We start from the raw sequence: 25,688 nt of genomic DNA, 5'->3' as shown, positions 1-25,688 counted from the left end.
TACTGCCCACCCATAATTAAATCTCTCAAAACATCTCCTTGTGTCTGTTACAGTCCACATCTCTTTATCTCTTTCCCATTCACTCTTCAGGCCAATCCCATGTGGCTTCTATAGTTAGTACTTCACAGGTTTTAGACAGCCACCAAGGACCTGCCTGCCATTAAATACAATTTTTAGTCTTCATTACATGTGAGCTCTTGGCAGCATTTGAAGCTGTTGATTACACCCTTCTTTTAAAACTGCTTCTCCCTGTACTCTGTGACTTACCAAGACCCTCTTTTTTTGTCTTCCTGGTTGCTCTTTCTGTCTCCTTTTTGGCTCATCCTTCTTGAGTGGGTCATTTAAATACTGGGACTATCTCCAAGCAGAGTACAAGGCCTTCTTCTCATTCTATCATCTCTTCAAAAGTGACCTCATCCACACCCACAACTTTAATTAACACCTAAATGCAATGCCTCAGATTCTTATCTCTAATCTCTTATCTCTTATCTCTATCTCTTATCTCTTCCTAGTGTATTAAGCGGTTTACTCACAGTGACTACTACTTGAAGTGTCTCTACTTGGATGTTTCAAAGTACCTCAGATCTAACACATCTAGAGCAGAACTCATGGTCTTGCCCCAAAGCCTGGTGTTCTTCCCTTGTTCCCTATTTCAGGGAATGATATACCACTAATGATATTCTTATAACATGTGAGAAATTTAAGATTCATCCTTGACGCTTCCCTCTTCAGCACCCTGCCTCAACATCTCATTTATCACAGAATCTCTAAAATCCATCCATTTAGACCCCACATCACCATTCAAGTTGGAGTCCCCATAACTCCTGTCTGGACTACTAAGCAGCCTACTGACTTGAATTCCCTACAGTCTGTTCTCCACATCACAACCAGGACGATCTTTTCACAACACAAAATGATGACAATTTCTGACTAAATCTTAAAATGCTTAAATCTTTGTGCTTAAAATACTTCAATTACCTATTGCTCTTAGGGTGCAGAAAATTCCCTTTTGACGTGGCCCATAAAACCCTGTATGTGGACATGTCCCCTCTGACCTGACCCTGCGCTGCAGTTCCTCCCCACTATCCACACACCAAAGCGCTGGTCACACTGGGCCCCTTTTGGGCCCCTGTGCACGTGGCTTCCTGAGCCCACAATGTCCTCTGTGCCCACATGGCGCCCCACCTGCTGGCCAACTTGCACCCCCTTCACGGCTCGGCTCTGGTCAGCGCCTCAGAGAAGTCTTTCCGAGGCAACTCCGTCCTCCTGCCTCTTCCTCAGAGTCTCTCACAGCTACAAGCAACCCTGCTCTCCCCTGTGATTTTCAGCTCATGTCCGCGTCCTCCTGCCCCATCAGAAGCCCCATGCTTGCAGAGGCTCCGTACATACCTGACTGAACATGAGCACACGTGATTGCTGGATATAAAATGCAGATGGACACCGGATGTAGGGAAACGTGCTGTTCTTACACCATAAAAATCAAGGAATTCCTCTTAAAAAGAAGTGCAGATACAGGCACCTGAAGGAAGGACACTTTGCAGCATCTCACCAAGAAAAGTGAAGGGAACCTACCCGGCAGAGTGACAGTGGTGAGCAAGGAACCCAGCTCCCCGTTTCCTCCAAGTAGTTTTGGAGAATACACACCAGAATGAGTACCGCCTGCCTAGGGGGAAGGTAACAATACTCTCACTTTGCACCTGCTGTATTTCAGATATGTCTGAATGGTTTACAATTCACATTTTAATTTTTAAAGAGTAAAATAACAAAGGGAATGAGAGAAATAGATCAAAGTTTTCACTATGTTTGTAACAACTGTCTTATTTCTGCTTCTCTCTTTTTCACTCGTCCCCACGATACCCCTGCCTAAATGTTTAAGATTTCTAACAAACAACTAAGTATATAGCTTGACATATGTAAACAGGTCTACCAATCACACCTTGAAAAACTGCCAAATAAAAAGCTGAAGACTAGAATAGGGCTTAACAGATAAAAGGTTGACTCAAACTACTCCGAAGTAGAGAATGGCACTGGGAACAAGAGACTTCCAAACCTGAGTACTTCCATGGTTAGTCACCATCCACATAGGATAATCAGCAGCATGATACAAAAGAAAAACTAAAAATCATCAACTTTTAAAGTTTTATTTTTTTGGCCTCGCTCCCAACCAGCAATCAAATCTGTGCCCTCAGCAGTGAAAGCATTGAGTCCTGACCACTGGACCATCAGGGAATTCCCTAAAATTCATCAACTTTATTGTTTATTAACAGGCCTGATATATAAGAATAATCAAGTTCATATCTCAACTGATGACTTTTAATTTTATGCATATTTCAACCATTTGTGTAATTTCTGTTCCCCATTATATAAATTACAAGTTGATTTTTAAAAAAAGCTTAAAAAAGAAATAAAAATGACCATATATTAAACTAAACATGATCTGAAAAGCTTATGTAGTGTTTCACCAGAAAAGGCGATGCAGCAAGAATTTACTGAATGAAGATGCCACGTACAGAATAAATAAACTTAGCTGTTCTCATTTAGATTTCACTTGGTTCCCTTAGTCACCGTTCACATTAGGGACCCTGACCAGTGCCCACTGTCTGGCCAGCCTGCATTCTGTCCACATGTTCTCTGCCTCTGACCACATCCGCCTTATCTGCCACCTCCCAGCTTGTCCCCTCACACCTACTAAGTAAGCTATTCACACTTACAGCTCCTCACAACTGTACCCTTGTCAAGCTGCTGAGATCACCATGACACCTGGGCTCCTTACTGGTCATGTTATACCTGTCCTGCTAAGCCTGCAAGTTTCAGGGCTGCCCGTGCTCATAGTTCCAGTTCTCTTCCCTAAATAACATCGGATGTTCTTTACTGAAAACTTTCTCTGCTTCAGCCGCAGGGTAGAGAAGGTGATGGAATCTGTGTACACCTGGTTCAAGAAAATTCATGTTGTTCAACTACCTTCACTCAGCCAGAAACATTCCTTCAAACTGGATGGACTTCTCCACCGGCCACTCCCAGCAGCAAATATTCCAAAACTGTTCCACTTTCCTCCAGAGACCTTAGCTCTCTTTCTCTGGTCCATATCTGAACAGCTAGCTTCACTTCCCCCATACTGAGACAAGACTTGAAAACATCTTCGACTTCCTCAATCCACCCTGATTTATTTCTGCCATTCTTTGTCTCAACCCTGGAGATACACCAAAATCACTTGGGGACTTTTATACAAAGATGCTCACTCCCCTAAGAGACTTACTAGTAACAAAAGCATTCTTTTTACATGGAGATGCCCTTTAACCATGTGCTCGACAGCACTGAGACTACTGACCTCATGCGCCTGCTGACAGGATACACTGCAAAGCACACATCACTTCTGTTTTTTTCTTGCCAAAAAAGGCATCACCTACGTTGACTCATGAGGAATATCAGCCAAACCCAAATTAAGCGACAGTCTACAATATAACTGGCCAGTGTTTTTCAAAAGTGCCAAGGTCATAAAAGTCAAAGACTGAGAAACTGTTCCTGATTAATGGAGACTAAGGAGATGTTACAGCTAAATGCAATGTGTGATCCTGAATGGGATCCTGGCCCAGAAAAAACACATTAGCAGGACAACAGTGGAAATGTGAAAAAGGCCTGTGGATTAGTTAGTAGTAGCAGTATAGCATATCAATGTTCGCTTCCTGATTTGATCACTGTACTGCAGCTACATAAAATGTTAACATTTGGGGAAGGGTACTCTTTTCTTATGATGTCAGATCCCCAGCAAAGGTCCTCCCAGTTTTCCTCTACTCTTGCCTTCTTGCCCTGGAGGCTCTGTCTCTGCTCCAGCGGCTTGGATGCCCACACTCCTCCTCTCCCCTCCAGAGCCCGTCCTGGCTCCCGCCATTCTCCTCCTGCTGCAGCAGTTGCCACCTTGTACTGCTCTAGCCTCTCCTCCACACCTCTCATTTCCTAACACTCAAGGGCTTCAGAAAGGGCCTGCTTACCTCCCTCCCTCCACCGTGAATGAGACAGTGACTAACACACAGTCTGACTTCCAAGATGTTGTTAACACTGAACTAACCGGCTGGGACATTTTGTCAGTAAAATGTGGTGTTCTGAGACACAGATGCCAGTGGCCAGTGAGTCTCAGAGTATTAATATGCTTCATGGGTATAGACTACTAACAGTGGCCAACTGCTTTATAAATACCTGGTCATGAAGAAAAACATGTGAGAGAACTGCCCTCCACCCCTACGCCCATGATAAGCCCACTCACTTGACTGGAAAATGTGGATTGTGCCTCACTCACTCGCAGCTGACTTGTCTTACAGCTTCAGGGAAGTGGTTTACCCTGTGTGATTCTACTAAGTGGCCATATAGTGGGAGTTCGGGGACACCTCTGTTGAGCAGAGTCACAGAGGAGAAGGTCTAAGGCTTGGCAGAGCTTCTCAGAGGCAAGGCCTGGGTAGGGTGGGTTGGGGGCAGGCATATTAATCTCATGCCATGAAGCCTCATTGACTTCCACAAATAACCAGTTGGAGACAACTTTATTTCTAATCAGTATCTTAAAAATATTTTTACATCAAACAATGTAAGGTACAGGATCTACTTAAGTAGCAACCAATACTCTAAAGTTCATACCAACTATTCACCTCACTAGTGACAATATCTGGAGAAGGAAATGGCAACCCACTCCACTATTCTTGCCTGGAGAATCCCAGGGATGGAGGAGCCTGGTGGGCTGCGGTCTATGGGGTCGTGGAGAGTCGGACACGACTGAAGCGACTTGGCAGTGACAATATCAGAACCATACTTCTTTACCTACCAGGGTGAGGAGACAAGTAAATACTTCAAATTTTTAAGGGTTGTGCCCATAATAACTCCCCCAATTAGAACTAAGGCTGTGAGACTTCCCTGCTGCCTGCTTTCTCATCAAAAAATACAAAGAGGTGGGAAAAAAGCAACTAGCAAGCCTAACATTAGTGGCCTAGTTCAAGACTTCCAAAACTTCAGGGGTCATATTAAATCTCTTCCCCTGAACACCATGTTCCCACACTACCCAGGCCTGTACCATTTTACCATCATCAGTGGCAACCACTCAGACACAAAGCTGTGATGCAAGAAACATTTTCACACCAGAGGTATTCCTCACTCTCCCACTAGGGCTTGCAGACCACGTCCCTGCAGTGCTCAAAGTCCTTATCACCCACACCTCTTCTGGTCCCAACAAAGCCCAACTACTCAGAAGACTCCAAAGTGGCCTCATGGTAGGAGGTGAAAGGTGACAAGGTGTCTACTCACAGATGGAGGTACAGGGTTTATCTGGTGGAGTACAAGACTGGGTATACTCTCCCCTTTGCCCCAAGTTTTAATGGATAAAAGTTACTTGTTAAGCCTAACTTACTAATTCACAGCACACTTAAGCAGAGCAAGAGTAAAATGCTGAAGTACAGATATAGCTAATTCAGAAATTAAAAGACAAGAAGATATTCTTGACAAATAGATATCTTAAAGAAGATATACTACTTTATAATATAAGCTAATATAATAATATTAGCTTAAAATGATAAACTGCAAAGAACTGACTCATTTGAAAAGACTGTGATGCTGGGAAAGATCGAAGGCAGGAGGAGAAGGGGATAACAGAGGATGAGATGGTTGCATGGCCTCACTGACTCAATGGACATGAGTTCGAGTAAACTCTGGGAGTTGGTGATGGACAGGGCCTGGCGTGCTGCAGTCTATGGGGTCGCAAAGAGTCAGACATGACTGAGTGACTGGACTGAATTGAAAATGATAAAATATTTCCCCCACCTATCAGAAACAAAGACTTCTGGAAGATACATTGGTAGTGGAAAAATAAATTGGTACAACTTTATTGGACGGCAATTTAGTAAAATATAACAAAAAAACCAAAAAGTTTTAAAAGGTGCAATCCCTCTGAGTCACCCATTATACATCTAAGGAATTCACCTTGGGGAAACAGATAATTACACACAAATGTACGTACAAGCAGGGTTACTTACTACAGTGAAAGACCAGAAGTAAAAGTTATCTCTGGGAATTCCCTGGAGGCCAGGGGTTAGGATTCTGTACTTCCCTGCAGGGCACATGAGTTCTATCAGGGAACTTAGATCCCATGTGTGCTGCAAGACGCAGCAAAAAAAAAAAAAAAAACCACCTGAATGGAACTAGTTAAATAATGATGTACCCATAAAATGGAAGATTATGGCAAGCTTTGAAAACAATTAAGTAGATCTATATTGACATGCAAAGATTTAAAATTAACAAACAAACCAGGACCTAAAATAACATGACCTCGGGTTGAGTAACTTACCTGCCCCAGAAAGAGAGAGAGACTGAGAATATGAATGAGAATCCGAGAGGCTGTCCCACTGCATTAACAGTAGTCACTGCATGCAGGAGTGGACTGGGGATGAGCTTTAGTTTTCCTTTTATGCTCTGCTGAACTTCCCTAAGTTTTGGAATGAACACATACTAGCACACACATATGTACCCAAACACCCACACTCCCACATTACCTACAGAGTGCTTACAAAAAGGCAGAGAGGGAGAGGTTGCAAATTTCAGCCTCATCTCTCCTCATCAAATGATTTCAAATGAACAGAACTTTGGCAGATACTGAAGTAAAGAGAAAGAATCTGATGCTCTAAGGTTTTGAGCCAGAAAGCCAACATTTCTTAAGCTAGGCAATCAGGAAGAGACCAATTCTGGAACAGAGAAGATGAATTCTGAGTTGAATATGTTAAGTTTGAAGGGATGCCTCAATATGGAATCACAGTATCTTAAACGTTGAAAGAGATGTCAGAGGTCATCAAACCCGTGGTTTTTAAATGTTTTGGGGGCACTGATAACATACTTCCTAATCCTGCTGCCATCATTTCTCAAATTAAAGATCTTGTATAGAGACCCAACAGACAAATAAGGATAGGGTGAAACTGAAAAAGTCGATGAAGGTAGAAAGAGCACCGAAACCATGGCTAACTTGCGTTTTCAGAGCACCCTTTGCATGTTTGCAGAACATTTAAGTTTACAAGCAAAACAAAAATATTAATATTACTCAGCCATAAAAAAAAGAATGAAATGATGCCATCTGCAGCAACATGGATGGGCCTACAGATGATCACATTAAGTAAAGTAAGTCAGACAAAGAAAGACAAATACATGATATCACTTCAATGGGGAGCAGGAAAAAATAATATAAATGAACTTATTTACAAAACAGAAATAGACTCACAGACATAGAACACAAACTTATGGTTACCAAATGGGAAAGGAGCGGGGAGGGATAAATTAGTAGGAGTTGGGATGAACATATATACACCACTATATATAAAATGAACAAGGACCTACTGTATACCATAGGTAGCTATATTTAAGATCTTGTAATAACCTATAAAGGAAAAGAATCTGAAAAAATATATATGAATATACACACATACACACACACACACATACTAACTGAATCACTTTGCTATACACCTAAAATTAACATAACATTGTAAAGTAACTATACTTCAATTTTTTAATGGTTAAATAAAAACCTTTAAAAAAAGCAAAACAAACATACTTTTCCTGCACGTCACCCCTACCTCCAATTTCTAACTAAAATAAGCACCTTGTTATAATCCACCTCATCAAAAAGCATCTTATCAAGTTTCTTTCGATAAGGATGCAGCTGTCTTTCTGTGGGTCACATGGTCTTTGTCACAACTGTTCAACTCTGCCATTGCAGCAGGAAAGCAGCCATAGTCAATGTATCAACGAATGGGTATGCTGAGTTCCAATAAAACTTTATTTACAAAACCAGTACTGTGCTAACCTGGGACACAGTTTAAGGACTCACGCTCTGAAAATATCTGGTGGGTAGAAGGATAGGCCAAAGGATATATGAATCTATAGTTAATTACATTGTTGTCGTCATTCAGTCGCTCAGTTGTGTCCAATTCTTTGCAACTCCATGGACCTCCACATACCAGGCTTCCCTTGTCCTTCACTATGTCCCCAAGTTTGCTCAAACTCATGTCCATTGAGTCGGTGATGCCATCCAACCATCTCATCCTGTCACCCCCTTCTGGATACCCATCAAATCCTTTCAATTCTTCCTCAGAAATTTAGTCTCACATCTTACCTCTCCTCTTTACTCTTAAGACTTCCTTGTCATCAGAGTCCTCATACCAAGTTAATCTTCTGCCATTAAGTCCAGCAGTTCAACACTTCAAATCTCATCCCATCTATGACTGTGAAACATTACTAGTGGAATGTAGTGGGAAAGAGGCTGCTGGTTTCTTATAAAATTAAACCTGCTCTTACTGTATGAGCCAAGAACTATACTCTTGGCCATCTATTCTAGAGGAAAGAAAATTTATTTTCACACAAAATATGTTTATGAAAATATTCACAGTAGCTTTATTTGTAATAGCCCCAGCTGGAAACATTCTACTTAAACATTCACCCTATGTACACACTATGGTATATTAATGGAATGAAATACCACTCAGCAATCAAAAGGAATCAGTGATACTAATAACCACTTGCACAGATCTCTTGGGAAATTAAGCTGGGTAGGGAGAAAAAAAGCCAGTCTCAAAAGGTTACATACTATATGATTCTATTTATAAGGCATTCTTGAAATAACAAAATTATAGGTTCCAAGAACAGATCGGTGATTGCCAGCAAGGGTTATGGATAGGGGAGAGGAGATGGCTATAAAGGAATAGCAAGAGGGGGCTTGTGGTGATGGAGAATTTCTGATTCTTGGTTGTGGTAGTGGTTACACATGTGATGAAACTGCAGAGACACATACACTCAAAAATTGTAAAACTGGGAAAAGGTGAATGAAGCCTGTGGACTGTACCGATGTCAATTTCCTTGTCTTGATTTTGTATATAGTTAAGTAAGTAAGACGTTACCACTGGGGGAAGCTGAGTATAAGGTACATGGGATCTTCCTGTATACTTTTTTGCAACTTCCTGTGAATTAAAAATTATTTAAAGATTTAAAACAAAGCCGAAAAACAACAATAGATTTCTTTAGCTCCCTCAGTCTATCTTTAGGTTGTATATAAGGCCCTTTTCAATCTACCACATTCTCCTCTAATCATTCCTACAAAATCACCCTAAACTTGTCACTGTTTTCTGGCCATGCCATACTTTAAGATGTTTCACATTTTGTTCCCTTTCACTCTCAACTTGCCAAACACTTTTAAACCAGTTCAAATGTCACTGCACGCTATCTCTGTACCTGTCTCTGACAGAGGTAGTAACTGCTTTATTCTCTGGGTTCCTGCAGAATTTCATTCATACCTCCAAGTATCTCTATACTGTATTATATTATTTGACATATCTATTTCCTCTGTGTGTGTGTTAGTCACTCAGTCATGTCTGACTCTCTGTGAGCCTGTGGACTGTAGCCCGCCAGGCTCCTCTGTCCTTGGCATTCTCCAGGCAAGAAGACTACAGTGGGTACCATTCCCTTCTCCAGGGGATCTTCCTGACCCAGGGATCAAACCCAGGTCTCCTGCATTGCAGGTAGACTCTTTACCATCTGGGCTACCAGGGAAGCCCTTCTATTAGATTATAAATTCCTTAAGAACAAAGACAAAATTTGATCCATGTGCCCATCTGTCTGCCCTATATGGAAGGGCACTAAAATGTCTATGGATTCAATCAAGTTGGGAATCTTTTGCAAAAGGTGACAATGGAACTGATGACAGTAATTACTTCTATTGTCATCTTTTGAAAGCAAACAACAAAATAAAAACCTGTCCTGCCAATTACTGTGAGTATGGAACTCCATAGAAGGTAACATAATCACATGGGAATTGTTATTTATAAAGTCCTCTTTTTAGAAAAAATTTTGAAGTGATCTATTAAGCAGAATTTTCCATTCTTCTGTTCACTACTGGTTTATACAATCAAGTTTATTCTAATTTACATGCAACTAATTGTTATTATTGAGAAATTCCTCAAAAAACCCAGATTTTTTTGACAAGGAGGGGGCTCATATCATTTATTATTTTGTATTATACATTTTTTGAGTTTCTTTATACCCACTCTTATGCAAAAGAATAATTTTAAACAAAAGTCCTCTAAATATTTCCAGCCTGTATTTATTGCCTCAAATATCAATTCATTCTCAAAAAGCGATTTATTAGATGACCTCATTTAAAAGAGGAAGTTCTTAAAGTAAATCAAGATAAAAGATGTGAGATGGAATCTAAAAGTAAACTGAGGAACATTGTTGGCACTAAATACTCAAATAAGACCAATTTTATTATCGAATTAATTTCTAAATTAAAAAAAATCCTATACATATATGTGTCTCTCTACTAAAGAAAATATCTGAGTATACTAAACTGAAAGATCATGGGCTAAGAAAAGCCTATTAATAACCTTCTGGTGTCAAAGATTACTCTAAACAAGTTTAGTAACCATGAGTCACTGTTAAATGGCTATGCTATGAAAAGACTACTCCCTTCCCCCCTCTTAAATATGCCAGCAAACTTAGTCCTCTCATGAAATAAGTGAATATAGCTATTCAATCCTGTGAACACATGCATTCACAGTGAAGAAGGAAACCAAGTATAAGCTGAGCAAGGCAGCTATACCTTCTTTATATAGCATGCAGTGGCAAAGAGTGTGTAAACAGTCATTATGTATACCAGATCTCTGTGGCTGTGAGCAATGAGAGAACAAATTCCATTCCACCCAACTCCCATGCTCCAGTTACCTAAAAATAAAGATGGTAAGATAAACCACTTTTTTCTAAAGGTATAAGGAAAGTAGTTTTCAAATTCTCTTTAAAAGGTATGACCCAGTTCCTAAGGGAGTAATCTATTTCTATTACAGACAATTCTTAATATGGCAACTGTGTACCATACAGTATAAGGAAAAATATCAACATACTATAAAAAAAGAAACATTCAAATGTTATATTTATCATTTTGTTTATAAGATCACAAGAAATGAATGAGAAAATGCCCATGGATATCAAGAACAAAGGAGATAAAGACAAAATTTTACCACAGGTTTAGCAGAGCTAGGAGTGAATACCACCTCTGATTCTACTATAATGAATGTCCTTGGAAACAAGCTTTCTTCACATGGATCATGAGAATAATAACTATTTTACCTCTAAATAAGATGGGGGCCTATTTTCTACAAAGGCACCTTGCAAAGTAACGGTGTTGTATCAATGTAAGGATGTGTCAATCATACAAAGCTTGAATTCATTCTACAAGACCTAAGTGATCACCTAACCCACACCAACACAAACCCTGAGACAGGAAACCTGCTATTTCCTGTGGAAGCTAACTTCCACTTATTTTCCCGAATATCGAGATGAAACTGGACTCCCTGTTTTATCTCCACTCACAGTTCTTAAGTCTATCTTCTGTCAGTCTAGAAGCTTCTCTAACATAAAATGATCCCCTAAAAACATTTTACTAACAGCACTAGGACTCAAATTTGATTCTCTCTCTACATCTCCAGTTCCTTCAACTGTTTCTCATGGCAGGACTCTGAATTTCGGTGCTAACCTGGTCACTCCCCTCTCAACACTCGAGCTTCTCCACAAACTCTGTATGGACTTGTCTACACAGAGCAGAAGATGGTCACTCTGAGGCTGCTGTTTCTCTACTATTGCAACCTAGGCTTTTAACAGTCTCTCTGGATGCTTTATTACATGGTCTATTCCTTCTTAGGGTAAACATCTATGGTTCTAAGTTACCTATACCTCAGCTGCTACATGGAGAGTCCCTTTCCCTTCTAATTGAGTTACAGTTAACATACAACAAAACACACATATTTAAAGTGTCCATATTTATACAGTCCATGGAATTCTCTAGGCCAGAATACTGGAGTGGGTAGCCTTTCCCTTCTCCAGCGGATCTTCCCAACCCAGGGATTGAACCTAGGTCTCCTGCATTGCAGGCAGAATCTTTGCCAGCTGAGCCACAAGGGAAGCCCTATTTAAAGTGTACAAGCTGATACCTCTGGACTTAGGTCCACAGCTCTAAGACAAGTGAACCTATCCATGACTACCATGATCCTGCTATAATCCCCTCATTCCACCAACCCCACTCTAACCTGCCCACCACTCATCTACCTTCTGTCACTGCAGCTATTCACGGTTCTGTAATATAAACAAAATCATACATTATGTATTCTTTATAGCCTGGCTTCCTTCACTTAACACATTATTTTGAGATTCACTCACGTTGCTGTATACAGCAAGAGTTTGTTCCTTTTTATTGCTGACTAATATTCCATTCTATGGACGTGTCATACTGGTTTATTCACGTACTTGGGCTACTTCCTGTTTTGGACCCTTCCAAATACAGTTGCAATCAACATTTATGTTCAGTCTTTGTATGGACATATGCTTCTCGCTCTCTTGGGTATATACTTGGGAGTGAAATGGCTAGATGTAAGTTCAGCTTTTCCAGAAACTGACGAACTGTTTTCCAAAGTAGCTATATTATCTTACATTCCTACCAGCAGTTTTAACTGCTCACCACAACCACTAACATTTGATATAGCTGGTATTTTCAATACCTGCCATCGTGATAGGTGTGTAGTGGTTATCTCATCATAGCTTTACTTTGCAATTTCCTATGATGAACATCTTTGCAAGTGTTTATCTGAAATCTGTATTTTACCTTTTATTTTTATTTTTTAATTTAAATTTATTTATTTTAATTGGAGGCTAATTACTTCACAATATTGTATTAGTATCTGAAATCTGTGTATCATCTTTGGTGAAGTGTATATGGAATCCATTTTTTTTAATTGTTTTCTTATAAAGTTCTAAGAGTTCTTTAAGTATTCTTGATGCAATCTTTCATCAAATATATGCTTTGCAAAGATTTTCTCAGTCTGTGGTTTGTCTTTTCATTCTTTTAACAGTGTCTTTAGAAGACTTGAAGGTTCTAGTGCTGATGAATTCCTATTTATTATTTTTTTCTTTTATAGAGTATGCTTCTGGTATCACATCTAAGAATTCTTTGCCTATCCCAAGGTTATGAAGATTTTTCTCCTGTTTCCCAGGTGCTTTAAAATTTTAGGTTTTACATTCAGTTGTGTGATCCGTTTTGAATTAATTTTTGCATATGACATGAGGCATGCGTCCAACATATTTTTTGTACATGTGGCTATTAGGTTGTTTCAGCACCAATTATTAAAACTACTATCCTTGCTCCACTGAACTGCATTTTCATCTTTGGCAAAAAATTTCCATACACATGTAGGTTTTATTTCTGGATTCTCTCTTCTGTCCCACTGATCTATTGGTATGCCTAACAGACTTCTTTTATCAATCACTTGAGATTGGGGAATCAAAATCTCCAATTTTAATTGTGGATTTAATTGTTTCACTTCATAGTTTTATTGGTTTTTGCTTTGTTTTAAAGCTGTTATTAGGTGCATAAACATTTAAGGTTGAAATGTCCCTTGGATTAACTGACCCCTATTTTATCATGAAATATCTATCCCTGATACTATTTTCTCTGAAATCTATTTTTGTCTGATATTAATAAAGCTATTTCAGTTTTCTTTTGACAAGTGTTAACATGGTATATCTTTCTCCATCCTTTTACTTGTCTTCAAAGTGCATTTCTCGTAGGCACATACAGTTAGGACTTTTCTTCTTTTTAAAAACTGAAGTAAGTTAATTTGTAATAGTATGCTAGTTTCAGGTGTACAGCAAAGTGATTTCAATTATATAGGGAAGTGATTTCAGTTACATATGTAACATTCTTTTTTCGGTTATTACAAGATACTGAATACAGTTTCCTGTGCTGTACAGCAGGTCTTTGTTGTTTACCTTTTATATATATGGTAATGTGTATGTTAATCCCAAACTCCCCATTTATCCCTGCTATACTTTCTGGACATCACAAGTTTGTTTTCTATGTCTGTGAGTCTACTCCTATTTCGTAAATTAGTTCATTTATATAATTTTTTAAAAATTCCACATAGAAGTGATGTCATATGGTATTTGTCTTTCTCTTTCTGACATACTTCCCTTAATATGATAATCTCTAAATTTATTCAGTTAGGACTTTCATATCCAACCTGACAAGCACTGCCTTTTAACTGGAATATTCAGACATTTATATTAAATGTGAGTATTGATACAGTACATTTGAGTCTAATCTCTGGTATTTGTTTTCCATTTGTTCTACCCATTCTATAATGCTGTTCTTTCCTCTTTTTCTGCCTTCTTTTGGTTTAATCAAATACTTTTAGTGATTATATTTTATTTTCTCCTTTGGTATCCCATCTGCTTTTTCAGACCCTTATACAGAGCGATACTTGTATCTGTGCTGCACTTTATCAGTTACAATCATATCCTTCCTCCTGCCCCCCTTCTCCCAGCTAATTAACCCTTCTGTGGTGCCTGATTTAGTCACCTACAGAGTCTTCTATTCTTCTCCAATTTCTGTCATTCACAAGCTCTGTTGATTAAGCCCTTCCTCAGTGATAATAAATGTTATCAAAAGTTTAGAGTTGGGGACAGTATCCTGCAACAGGTCACCAAAAACCTGCCGAGGTGCTTGCTGCTAAGTCGCTTCAGTCGTGTCCGACTCTGTGCAACCCCATAGACGGCAGCCCACCAGGCTCCCCCATCCCTGGGATTCTCCAGGCAAGAACACTGGATTGGGTTGCCATTTCCTTCTCCAATGCATGAAAGTGAAAAGTGAAAATGAAGTCGCTCAGTCGTGTCCGACTCTTAGCGACCCCATGGACTGCAGCCCACCAGGCCTAGGTGCTTGGTTATCCATTAATTAGATCCACTGGGTATAATTATTCATCCAATCATGAAAAGTGTCCACTGGGCATCCTGAACTACACAGGAAGATAATAAACACAAAACAATATGGAAGATACTAGGACTAACAGGGTAGACCTCTTGAGAAGGGTCATTTATCTATCTGTGTGGGTGGCAGTACTGTAAGGAATGTGATACTTGGCCACCTCATAAAATTCAGAAGATACCTGGTTGGGATACTCTCTTACTGGTCATAAACTCAACATACAAATTATTACAACATCCTCAGTAATACATGTTTTATCCTATTCAGTAGACACTAAGAGTTTAGAAGAGATACAAGCTGACAGTGTCTCATGTTAACTCTGAATTTCATTTTCAATAAATAAAAAATAATTATGGTGCTGTCTTTGGAAGGCTTATGTTCTAACAGAGGGAAGAACTAATTAAAAAAAATCATTAAGTATATTAAAGATGTTAAGTGATACACAGAAAACAGCAAGATTGGGTAAACAGGAATGCCCAGGACTAGGTGGCACTTTAAATAGAGGGTTGGGTGAAAGCAATATTTGAGCAAAGACTTGAAGGCAACAATGGGACAAATCAAGCAGAGAGTTGGGGGAAGAACATTCCAGGCAAAGAGAACAGCCCAATGCAAAAGCCTCGAGGCAGGGGTGGACTGGAATGCATGAGGAAAAGCAAGCCAACGTTGGCTGGAGTACTAGGAGAAGGGACGGGCCTGACTGACCAGGGCAAGGATGGGCATTTATTTTTAGGTAAAAACACCAAACAGAAAATATTTTAAGCTTTACAGGCCACACAGAGTCTCTGTTGCATAGTTTTCTTTGCTTTTAAAACCAATCCTTTAGAAATGTAAAAATCATTCTTATCTCATGAGCCTTACAAAAACGGGCCTAGGCAGGATTTGACCTGTAGAACTTAGTTCAGCTCCTGTAAGGATTTTGACTTTTACTCTAAGGGAAATATTATTTGATGCATGTTTTGAAAGAATCATTATGGTTGTGGGGGACCAGTTAGAAGAACACTGCAGCAATGCAGAGCAAACCTAACAATAGCTTAGGCCAGAGTGGGAACCAGGAAAATGGGGTGAAGGGGTCATTAGATTCTGGCTTTTTAACACTCCCCACCCCAATAAAGTGGATGAATTTGCTCATGAATTGGATCTGGGAAGTATGAAAGGAGTCATGGATGACTCAAATCTTTTGGCCTGAACAACTAGAAGGATGGTGTCTCACTAATCATGATCGAGAAGACTGAGAGTGGAAGTATGAAATGTGTGCTTTCCTTCAAAACAAAGTAGAATTCATATTCCTTAAATTCCAGCACTTTACAGCTCTTTATTCTTCCAGAACTTCATAATCATTTTTTGTCAAGATACAAAAAGATCCTGCTGTGATGTGAATGGAATAGCTTTAAGCTTAAGAACTGATTTGATAAGATATCTTAACTATATTGTCCAATGACATGGACAGGTTCTGCACACCTCCTGATAAAGTATTCCCAGATCCCTATTTATTTGTTGTTACTACAAATAAAATACTTCCTAAAAAATTATAATTTCTAGATCATTTTGATTGATATTTAGGGAAGCTATGGATTTTTTATTTAGCTGCCCTAGTGAACGCTCACATTCACATTGATTCCTCTGTGTTTTGTAAAGATACACAAATATGTCAACACTGTAATTTCCCTTCTTTATTTGAAATAGATGTATTTTTAATTTCTACACCATTTCTTTATGTATTGCCTAGAATTTCCAGAACAATGCTAGATAACAAATCATACAAAGCATCCTAATCTTCAAGTTTTCAGTTTTAAATATGATATCAAAGTCGTTTTTCATGGTGTTTAATTTAGTGGTAATATTTTATCTTTCCATTGTTTTCAGGTCTCATTTCCCTTTTTACCATTTGTATTAGCGACGTCTCCTGAATCTTGACAAGAAAGTGAAACCACAAAGTTCAGGGTCTTCCTCTCTATTAATAATCTATTCCAGAATAAGTAATTTGTATGAAGTGATCTTCAGAGTTGTCCCCTTTCTTTGAAACAAAACTTATTTTTCAAAAGTTCAACTAATTCTCTTTGCTTTGTTTATCCTAATAGCAGGAGGTCTATTTTTGCTTAGGTTTAGAGCAGGAATTCTCAACCTCTGTGTTACTGAAAAAGGTTCCCTGAGACCCTTTCAAGGGGTCAATGAGGTCAAAACTGTTTTCATATCAATGTAAATACATAATTTGCATTTTTCCAATGCTGCCATTTTCACTGATGGTGTTGACCTCTTGCCCGAGTTACAAAAGCTATCATTGTAGTTTTTTCATCCTCACGCACTCAGTTTAAAAAACTGTTTCACTTAAGAGTAGTATGAGGAAGCAGAAAAATAATTCATTAAATTTTGACCTCTGAGTATACGCAAGTGGGAACATTTGATGTGATTGGCTTAAAGCTCAACATTCAGAAAACTAAGATCATGGCACCCAGTCCCATCACTTCATGGCAAATAGATGGGGAAACAGTGGAAACAGTGTCAGACTTTATTTTTGGGGGCTCTAAAATCACTGCACATGGGAATTGCAGCCATGAAATTAAAAGATGCTTACTCCTTGGAAGGAAAGTTATGACCAACCTAGATAGCATATTAAAAAGCAGAGGCATTACTTTCCCAACAAAGGTCCTTCTAGTCAAAGCTATGGTTTTTCCAAAAGTCATGTACAGATGCGAGAGTTGGACTGTGAAGAAAGCTGAGTGCCGAAGAATTGATGCTTTTGAACTGTGGTGTTGGAGAAGACTCTTGAGAGGCCCTTGGACTGCAAGATCCAACTAGTCCATCCTAAAGGAGATCAGTCACTGATGTTGAAGCTGAAACTCCAGTACTCTGGACACCTGATGCGAAGAGCTGACTCATTTGAAAAGACCCTGATGCTGGGAAAGACTGAGGGCAGGAGGAGAAAGGGATGACAGAGGATGAGATGGCTGGATGGCATCACCAACTCAATGGACATGAGTTTGGGTAGGCTCCAGGAGTTGGTGAGGGACAGGGAGACCTGGCATGCTGCAGTTCATGCAGTCACAAGGAGTTGGACATGACTGAGAGGCTGAACTGAACTGAATGGGAAGTACACACAAAGCACCTTCTGCCCCTTCCAGAAGTATGGCTGCTTGTCTTGAAGAAAGTATTTGTATGATAACGCTTGGGCTATGAGCTAAACAGTTTTCTTCATGCAATATCACTTTTCCTTGAAAGAAAAACTGACAAATTATTCAGGCTTGTATCCTTGGCAGATATTTTTTCAAAAAAAAACAAAGTGAACCTGTCACCTTAAGAAAAACAACCAACAAATAGTATTTGTTGCCAAACTTGAATTTTGAAACTTGAACACAACACGAGGAAGTTTGACCACTTTCCAAAAGTTTTATTTTTCTGAGATCACAGTAGTGTAATTTTAAAGTGTGAATTTTTGATACTGAATAATGTGTCAACATTTGGAAGATATAAGTCAATGATCCAATGCTTTCTAAATGACCAATGCCTGTAACAAAGTTATGTATGGATAAAGGACCTCTTCAAAGTAGGGAGTATGAGAAGTTCATTTATACATTTTGAGTCTATTACAACCAAGAAACTATCAACTGGTGAATATTGGTGTGGTATCAGAAACTTCAAAAATCTGAAAGGCTATTAAAATACTCCTCTTTCCCAATTATGCATCTGTATGAGGCCAGATTTTCTTTATATATTTCAACCAAAATAACATAAGAGCCATTTTTAAAAGAAGTTAACTTCATCATATTATTAACAGTTACCTACATATCTTACTAAGGTATACAAGAAATTGTCTACAGACTTTCTATGGAAGATCTAAAGAAAAGCTGAATTATACCAAACTTCACTAATTGCACACTGCTTCCAATGACAGGAAGTTATATAACTAAATAGCCTATAATTACAAATCTTAATCCCATGACTGTGATATTCTTTTCTTTATAAGAATACAGGTAAACCACAGAATCTCAAACTTAAAAAGATGGTAGAAATGATGCAATTTAACTGTCAACTCAAAAGAGAAAACAACTTCCTAAAATAAAAGATACGATGGAAAATGTTCCACTCAAGCACTCATCCAATGAATCATCAGGCGTTCAGCCCATGGGGAGACAGGTACCATGGAGGACAAAGGTGGGCCAGAAATGACATATGGGTCAAAGAGCTCAAAGTCTAGACAGTAAGACAAAAATATGATGCAAATAAAACCATGTTGAAGATAGCAGCAGTCCGACTATTTCCAAAGGAGGTGGCCAAATGGTGGCTATTTGATTTAGTAGGTAAGGATAAGGTCAGGAGAGGGAGTATTCTGGAAAGCCATTTGGGAAAATCAGATGAAGAGGTTGGTTCTGAAAAACAAATGAGGGCTAAGGGAAACTGGTGTGGGGGCAGTGAAACAAGACAAAGACAGTACAGCTGGCTGACTGCTATTAACTGCTTTCCATAAACAGAGAGAAGCTGAGATTGGTTGAGCACGCAGAATAAGGAAGAAAGGGGTTAAAATTCACCGAGAGCCGTACAGGCCAGGTCACAAAGGGTCTCATGTACTATGCGAGAAGGCTGAACTGAAGGGTTAAAGGAGGGGAGATATTTCAGAAAGAGCCCTAAGGAGACTACTGCTACGGTCCACAAGGTCGTGAGAATTTTTGTCAAGTAGGAATGGAAGTCGGGATCAATTCCTAAACCTCTCAGGAAGCAGTAGAGGTTCATGCTATTTCTTGAAAGTTGATGCTTCTTGGGGGGGAGGGGGTGCTGGACAAACTGGGATGAAAGTCACGTTTTAGACTGTGATGACTGGGTAGAAGATACTTGTCAGGGATACAGGAAACACAAAATCAGGAGAGGTTTCTCCCATGGCAGACTACCAGTGGAACCATTGATTTTAGAAATCAGATAAACCACATCAACAATAAAAACCCCAAAAGTCAAAATAAAATTGGAAACCTCAAATGAAAAACTTGAGAAAAAAGTTAGATATGTGTTAGATGGCAGAACAGGAGAAAACATGTGGAATTTAAATAGCACCAGCAAGCGCTCCTTAGTCGGACTATATTTTAAAAACCTTAAATAAACACAAACTGAATTTACTGTTTTTTAGAAATCACCTCATAATTTGTCTTATGTGTGCTCCTAATCCAAAGATTAAAAATATACAATAAAGCCAAATACATACCTTTTCTGCCTTTTTGTCGGAAATGTCTTGCTTCTCCAGCACAGCCATGCTCTCCTTCAGGTTCTTCACGATGTCTGCAGGGGACTTGTGAGACTTCCCGAATGGGAACGGCATGGCGGCAGCGACCAGCGCCTCACTGCTCTCCGCCTGCTCTACCTGCGGACACAGCACAAGGTACCAGTGAGGAAAAGGGAGGCAGACAGAAGACGTGCTTTCTAAACCCTCATCTGAGAAGAGAGCCAGGCTTGAGCAAGTTACTTCACATCAGTTTCAAAATCAGTCCTAGGAAATCCACAAATACATGAGAAATGACCATAGAATTATAGAGCACTTTGTACTTTTCAAAACACCTTTTTAATCCCCTGCTCTCCTAACCCCCATCTGAAGAGGAACATGATGGTGCCGATGCTGGTGGCCTGCTAGTGCTGCCAGGGCCCCTCCTGAGCAACGGAATTCGTCATCTATGGCATCTTTTCAAACAATTCTCCAAGGACATTATATTACTTCCATTTACAGGTAAAGCTGAATGACTTAAAGAAACTGGCTCAAGGTACTAAAGGGTAAAACCAGCTCAGGCTCGGGTTGATCCAAAGTGTCCTTAATCACCACACTATACCTCCAGTTAATAGACACCTCTATCTTACAGTTGAGGAAACTGAGGTAAAAAGTTAGTAAGGGGATTAGCCAGAAAACAGTGGCAACAGGCCCACTCTCTAGGTCTCACCAGATGCACTTTTTCCAGGTTCATGCTGCTTGTTGCTAAGCGTCCCGCAGGCACACCCATCCTCCTCCTCCTCAGTCAGGCCCAAGGGCTCAGGGCTGGAGGAACCTTGGAGAGAGCCTTGGGCACATCTCCCCATCAGATCTGCAAATTCTTTAAGTGATGGTTTCAAGGTGTACTTTTTCTGCCTGGATATGGCTATTCTCTATGAAGGAACTCACTCGATAAATTCTGGGGACAATGAACTTCTGGAAGTTCTTCGTTTTTTGTCGGAAGCAGAAGACAATGTTTCAATTACATCAGGCAAAAGGGGGCTATCAACTATTCAAAGAAGTCACCATGAATAAACACAGTTAACAAGATAAACGATGGAAAGAACGGGAACATGTCAGAAGTTACAATTTCTCTCACTAAATAAACTAAAAGAAGTTATACCCACCCTCGCTAAACAACCTCATATAAGATACCAACAGATTAACACTTTTGAGAAGAACCTTAAAGATCACTTAGTTCAGTGACTTTCAACCTGGGAGTTCCAAACTCCTATAGTTAACTGCCCCTGGCACCCACTGCCAGGGTGGAGGTAGGTCTCAGATACCCCAACCCTACTCTCTATTTTTTCTGATCAACATAAAATCTCTCTGCACAGCATCATAACACTTCCTTTGACCTTCACCTAAGACTTCACTGAAGAAAGTGTTGGAATGTTTCTTCTCTAAAGTTTGAGATACAAAGAGCTGCATGTCTGTTTACAAATAAACATTTAGGGGTAAATGACTTCTAACAAGAAGCCGACAAGCCATGAACAGGTATGTTACTTCTTGACATGGTTTGATATGATCTGTTTTGATCAATCTCTATACCCGAATCAATCACCTACACAGTTCACCTCTGTCAGCTTGTAAATCTTTTGATCACATTAAAACCACATCTTCTTTAATCAAAGAGAAATGCCCTCAAACACAGGTTCTCAAAATTCAAAGATGCATAAATTTACTTCTAAATATCTTTTCTACAACAAGAAGTTTGGATCAACTACAGGTGAGTTACCCCAGGTGGTGGTTACATTTTCTCTTTGATTACCTGGCAAGATGGGACCCAAATTCTGGATCATTCCTTTCCATTACTTTTTTCTTTTATTTATTTTGAAGAAGGGTAGAGGGCAATGCAGACTGCTTCTCTGTAAACAGTGAATTCACACTCACAATAAATCCTATGAATATATAATCTCCCTATTTGTATTCCACAAATAATAGCAGCGATAAAACAAGTCTATGCTGGGTAAAGCCTGGGAATGTTTAATGGCGATTTTGCAGGAAATATTAGGGTGCTATGCAACAGAGATTATTTTCAGCTCTGGCTCAGTGGTGGAAGAAGTGCCTTTCCAGCTACTACACGTGAAATACTGGTCACAGAAGAAAAAACACAGCTGCCGAAGAGAATACATATACAAATTGCTTTTGTGAGGGAAAGGGGAAGCATGCCACAATCATTTCTCTTAATTAATACACCAGGCAGACAAGAGTCTGCCGAACATATAAACTAATAAACCATACTTAGAGGAATACAGTCAGTAACAAGTGATGGACATTTCTCAGCAAGCTCTAATCCAGTCCCAGTGCCGAAGGTCTTCAGGACATGCTTGTGTTTTCTCTCTGCCCTCCCTCCCCATCTCTCATACACACACTTTAAATATTCTTTTATTATTTTAAAAAGTTAAGTATAATTATTAAGTAAAAGAATAAATAAGAACTATTTAAATAACATTACAAAATGTATAAATAAAAACTTTATCACATAGTTCTTATTTTAAAGCCTAAGTGCAATAATAAAAATCCTTTTATTTCTTTCATTTACACCCTCAAATTCACCAATTCTTATTTAATACAACCAAGATTTGGGGGATCAAAAATAAGGAAATAGTATCCCTTAAAACTTCTGCATCAGAACTTCTTATGGCTAAATTTGCTTTGTATTAAGCTTAATTATCCTTATACTACTGTATGTCACTTGTGATACAACTTTTTAAACAATTAATTGAAAATGTAGAGAAGTTTAAAATTTGTGAATGGCTTCTAAGTCATGACTGAGCAGGCAGACAATACATGTGCCTAGAACACTGCTAAAAGGCTAAGAGAAATACTTCAAGAAATAAAAAGTCTTATAAACACGTTAGCTTAACATGCATAGAATTACTAAGTACATATTTATTGTTACTGACTTTACAATGAGTAAAGAAAATAAAAGCAGCTATTGAGGCATGTTGTAAGTAACATGGTGAAATTATGGATTTGTCATGGAAGTATTAATATGTTCATTAAAGATGTGGAGAAAGATTCCAAAACAATTGATCAAAAGAGGCTGTACCTCTAGAGAGCAGGAAAAGTGTGGAGGATTGTTATTTTTCTTACAAACCCTTTCTGTAACTATTTGCCTCCTTCAATTTGACATGTATAATTCTGGTAAACACAAAACTGAATTTAAAGAAATCAATGGATATATAAAACTATCCTTAATACATAAAAAGTACTATTAATAAAACATTTCCATGGAAGGCTGAATGACAGAAAAGTAAGGCTGCCAATCTACTAACCTTACTAATCCACCAAGTCAGACAGAACCAGCAGACTTTGACCATGATCTGTATGTAAGAAAACTAAAGTTTCTAAAATATGTAATAAAACACACACATGCGTGCACACACACACACACACACACACAGCTAAAAGAAATACAGACGACTAAACTAGATTTTATAAATCACTTAAATTCATTTTTGCAATAAGAATATCTGAAATCTACCTGAAGATTTGGAACCAAATACAAACTGAGTTTGAGTCGAGCGTGAGGTTTCAGTTTGCTTGTGCGTCTGTGGTGTATGTGTATGCACTGTTAGCTCAGTTGTGTCTGACTCTGCAACCCTGTGGACTTTAGCCCTCCAAGCTCCTCTGTCTGTGGGATTCTCAAAGCAGAAATACTGGAGTGGGTTGCCAGTTCCTTCTCCAGGGGATCTTTCCAACCCAGGGATCGAACCCAGGTCCCCCACACTGCAGGCAGATTCTTTACCATCTAAGCCACCAGGGAAGTCCAGTACTTACAAGCAACAGAGGTTAATCCCTTCACAGAACAACTCATGACCTTCCAACAATGCCCAAATGATAGCAAATGCAGCACTGAGAATCAACTCTCCAGCCCACTCTGCTTCCTCCCAGGAATGGAGACGGTGCTTTCAAAGGGGCCTGGTCTACCATCAAGCCGAACTATTCACAGTCTTCTGTGTCCATGAAGGATGTGAAACACCCAGGCACATGTCTCCAAGAGTATGGAGATGCCCAAGCTGGAAGTATTGCAGTAGCAATGGTTAAAGGGCTTTCCTTTGTGGCTCAGCTGGTAAAGAATATGCCCGCAATGCAGGAGACCCGGATTTGATCCCTGGGTTGGAAAGATCCCCTGGAGAAGAGGACGGCTACCCACTCCAGTATTCTGGCCTGGAGAATTCCTGGAAAGTATAGTCCATAGGGTCACAGAGTCAGACACAACTGAACACTTTTACTTCACTTCACTTCTAGATGGTTATAAGACATCCCTCACCTGCCTTGCTCTCACTTCCCCCTTTCTTCCTTTACCATAAGGATTTGAGAGAATTCTAGGGAACAATAACAGCAAGAGTTCCCTGAGTAAGGCCCTTCAATAACTTTTCATTGCCTTTTTGGTAAAATCCAAACTGTCTACCATGGCTTTACCCATCTCCAGTTCACACAGCCCTCTAGCCTCTAATTACGGGAGTCTAGCCACACTGAGGTCCTTTTGGTTCCCTAAATATGCCAACTACCTCTAAGCCAGAGTAACACACTTGAAAATATGGTAAAAAAAACTTTAAAATCTAGATGGATTTATGTGTTTTCACTGTTTCTCAACTATTGCATATGTTCAAAGTTTTTCTTAAACTATGTTTTGCCTAAGCTATGTTTTAGACATAACTGGAGTTCATGAAGGAAATGGACAAAAATGTATACTGTAGTTGAAAAAATTCATTTAGTTTTTAAATACTCTTTTCCCTGTCTCTTCAAAAAAAAAAACCTGGTTCATAATAAATCTCAACAGGATTCCTTGGGCTGAGTCAAAATTACTAATGCCACTGGGAGAAAGCCAGCCACTGCCAGCATTAGAGGGCGTGGAGACCCATCTCTGCGTCTCTCAAACTGAGGGTAAGCTTGTTTCTGATGGTAAATTAGTGGGACATGCCCAAATCCCAAAGATGACTCAGAGGGGAAATTTAACATGAAAACTGGGAGGACAGGGGTGGGGAATAATTTAGTATGCCTTTATACTAAAATTAATATTTATAAAATAACACGCCAAATCTGCAAGAAAGGAATTTGCACAAACATTTAGCACTTCACACCTCTTAGCTTTCACACATTTGTTTTCCTGTCTTTCCAAAAGCCCTTTCTTTCCGCCTTTAATTCAATGACTCGTATTTATTCCAACGCTGACATCCTTCAAGGCTTTATCTTGGCTGTCTTCTTACCCTGTATTCTCTGAGTGATCTCATCTACCCACCTGAAGTCCATCTCCAGCTCCAACCCATCAGCCTACATTTCTAACTGTTGTTCGCTACAGACACCCTTCAGGCACCTCAAATCTCACCCCCAAGTTCTTCTTATTCTTCTAAATTCCCCTTCACAGTGAATGGATCCACTATTCACCCAATCACAAAACTTTGGTTGTCAGAGCAGACTCTTTCCATTTGTTAACTCTTTCATATAATCAGGAAGTTATTAAAGTTCACAACTTCAGTAAATTCAATTTTCTAAATCTCTCTACCCCTACGGACACCAAGTGGAGACTCTTACTACTCTCCACGAAGGGTTGTAGTCATTAAAGGGGCCAATATCACCCCTAGGAGATGTCCTGGAAAGTTTGGTTGTCAGGATGACCGGGACACTTACTGA

General features: G+C 39.3%; 1 protein-coding gene across 1 annotated transcript in view; it reads right to left on the bottom strand.

Annotated features, from left to right (window-relative positions):
* The window catches only part of CAB39 (calcium binding protein 39), a 99,214-nt gene that overhangs the window by 36,902 nt on the left and 36,624 nt on the right, over window positions 1-25,688 (bottom strand). Inside the window, exon 2 of the mRNA XM_025278436.3 lies at window positions 20,013-20,168. Coding sequence (XP_025134221.1) covers window positions 20,013-20,126 — 114 coding nt within the window. The 5' untranslated portion in view covers window positions 20,127-20,168. The remainder of the gene's footprint in view (window positions 1-20,012; window positions 20,169-25,688) is intronic.

Source organism: Bubalus bubalis, chromosome 2, assembly GCF_019923935.1.
Source record: "Bubalus bubalis isolate 160015118507 breed Murrah chromosome 2, NDDB_SH_1, whole genome shotgun sequence".
Classification (NCBI taxonomy): domain Eukaryota; kingdom Metazoa; phylum Chordata; class Mammalia; order Artiodactyla; family Bovidae; genus Bubalus; species Bubalus bubalis.
The sequence above is the reverse complement of the archived record's forward strand: the minus strand, read 5'-3'. Positions and strand labels throughout refer to the sequence as shown.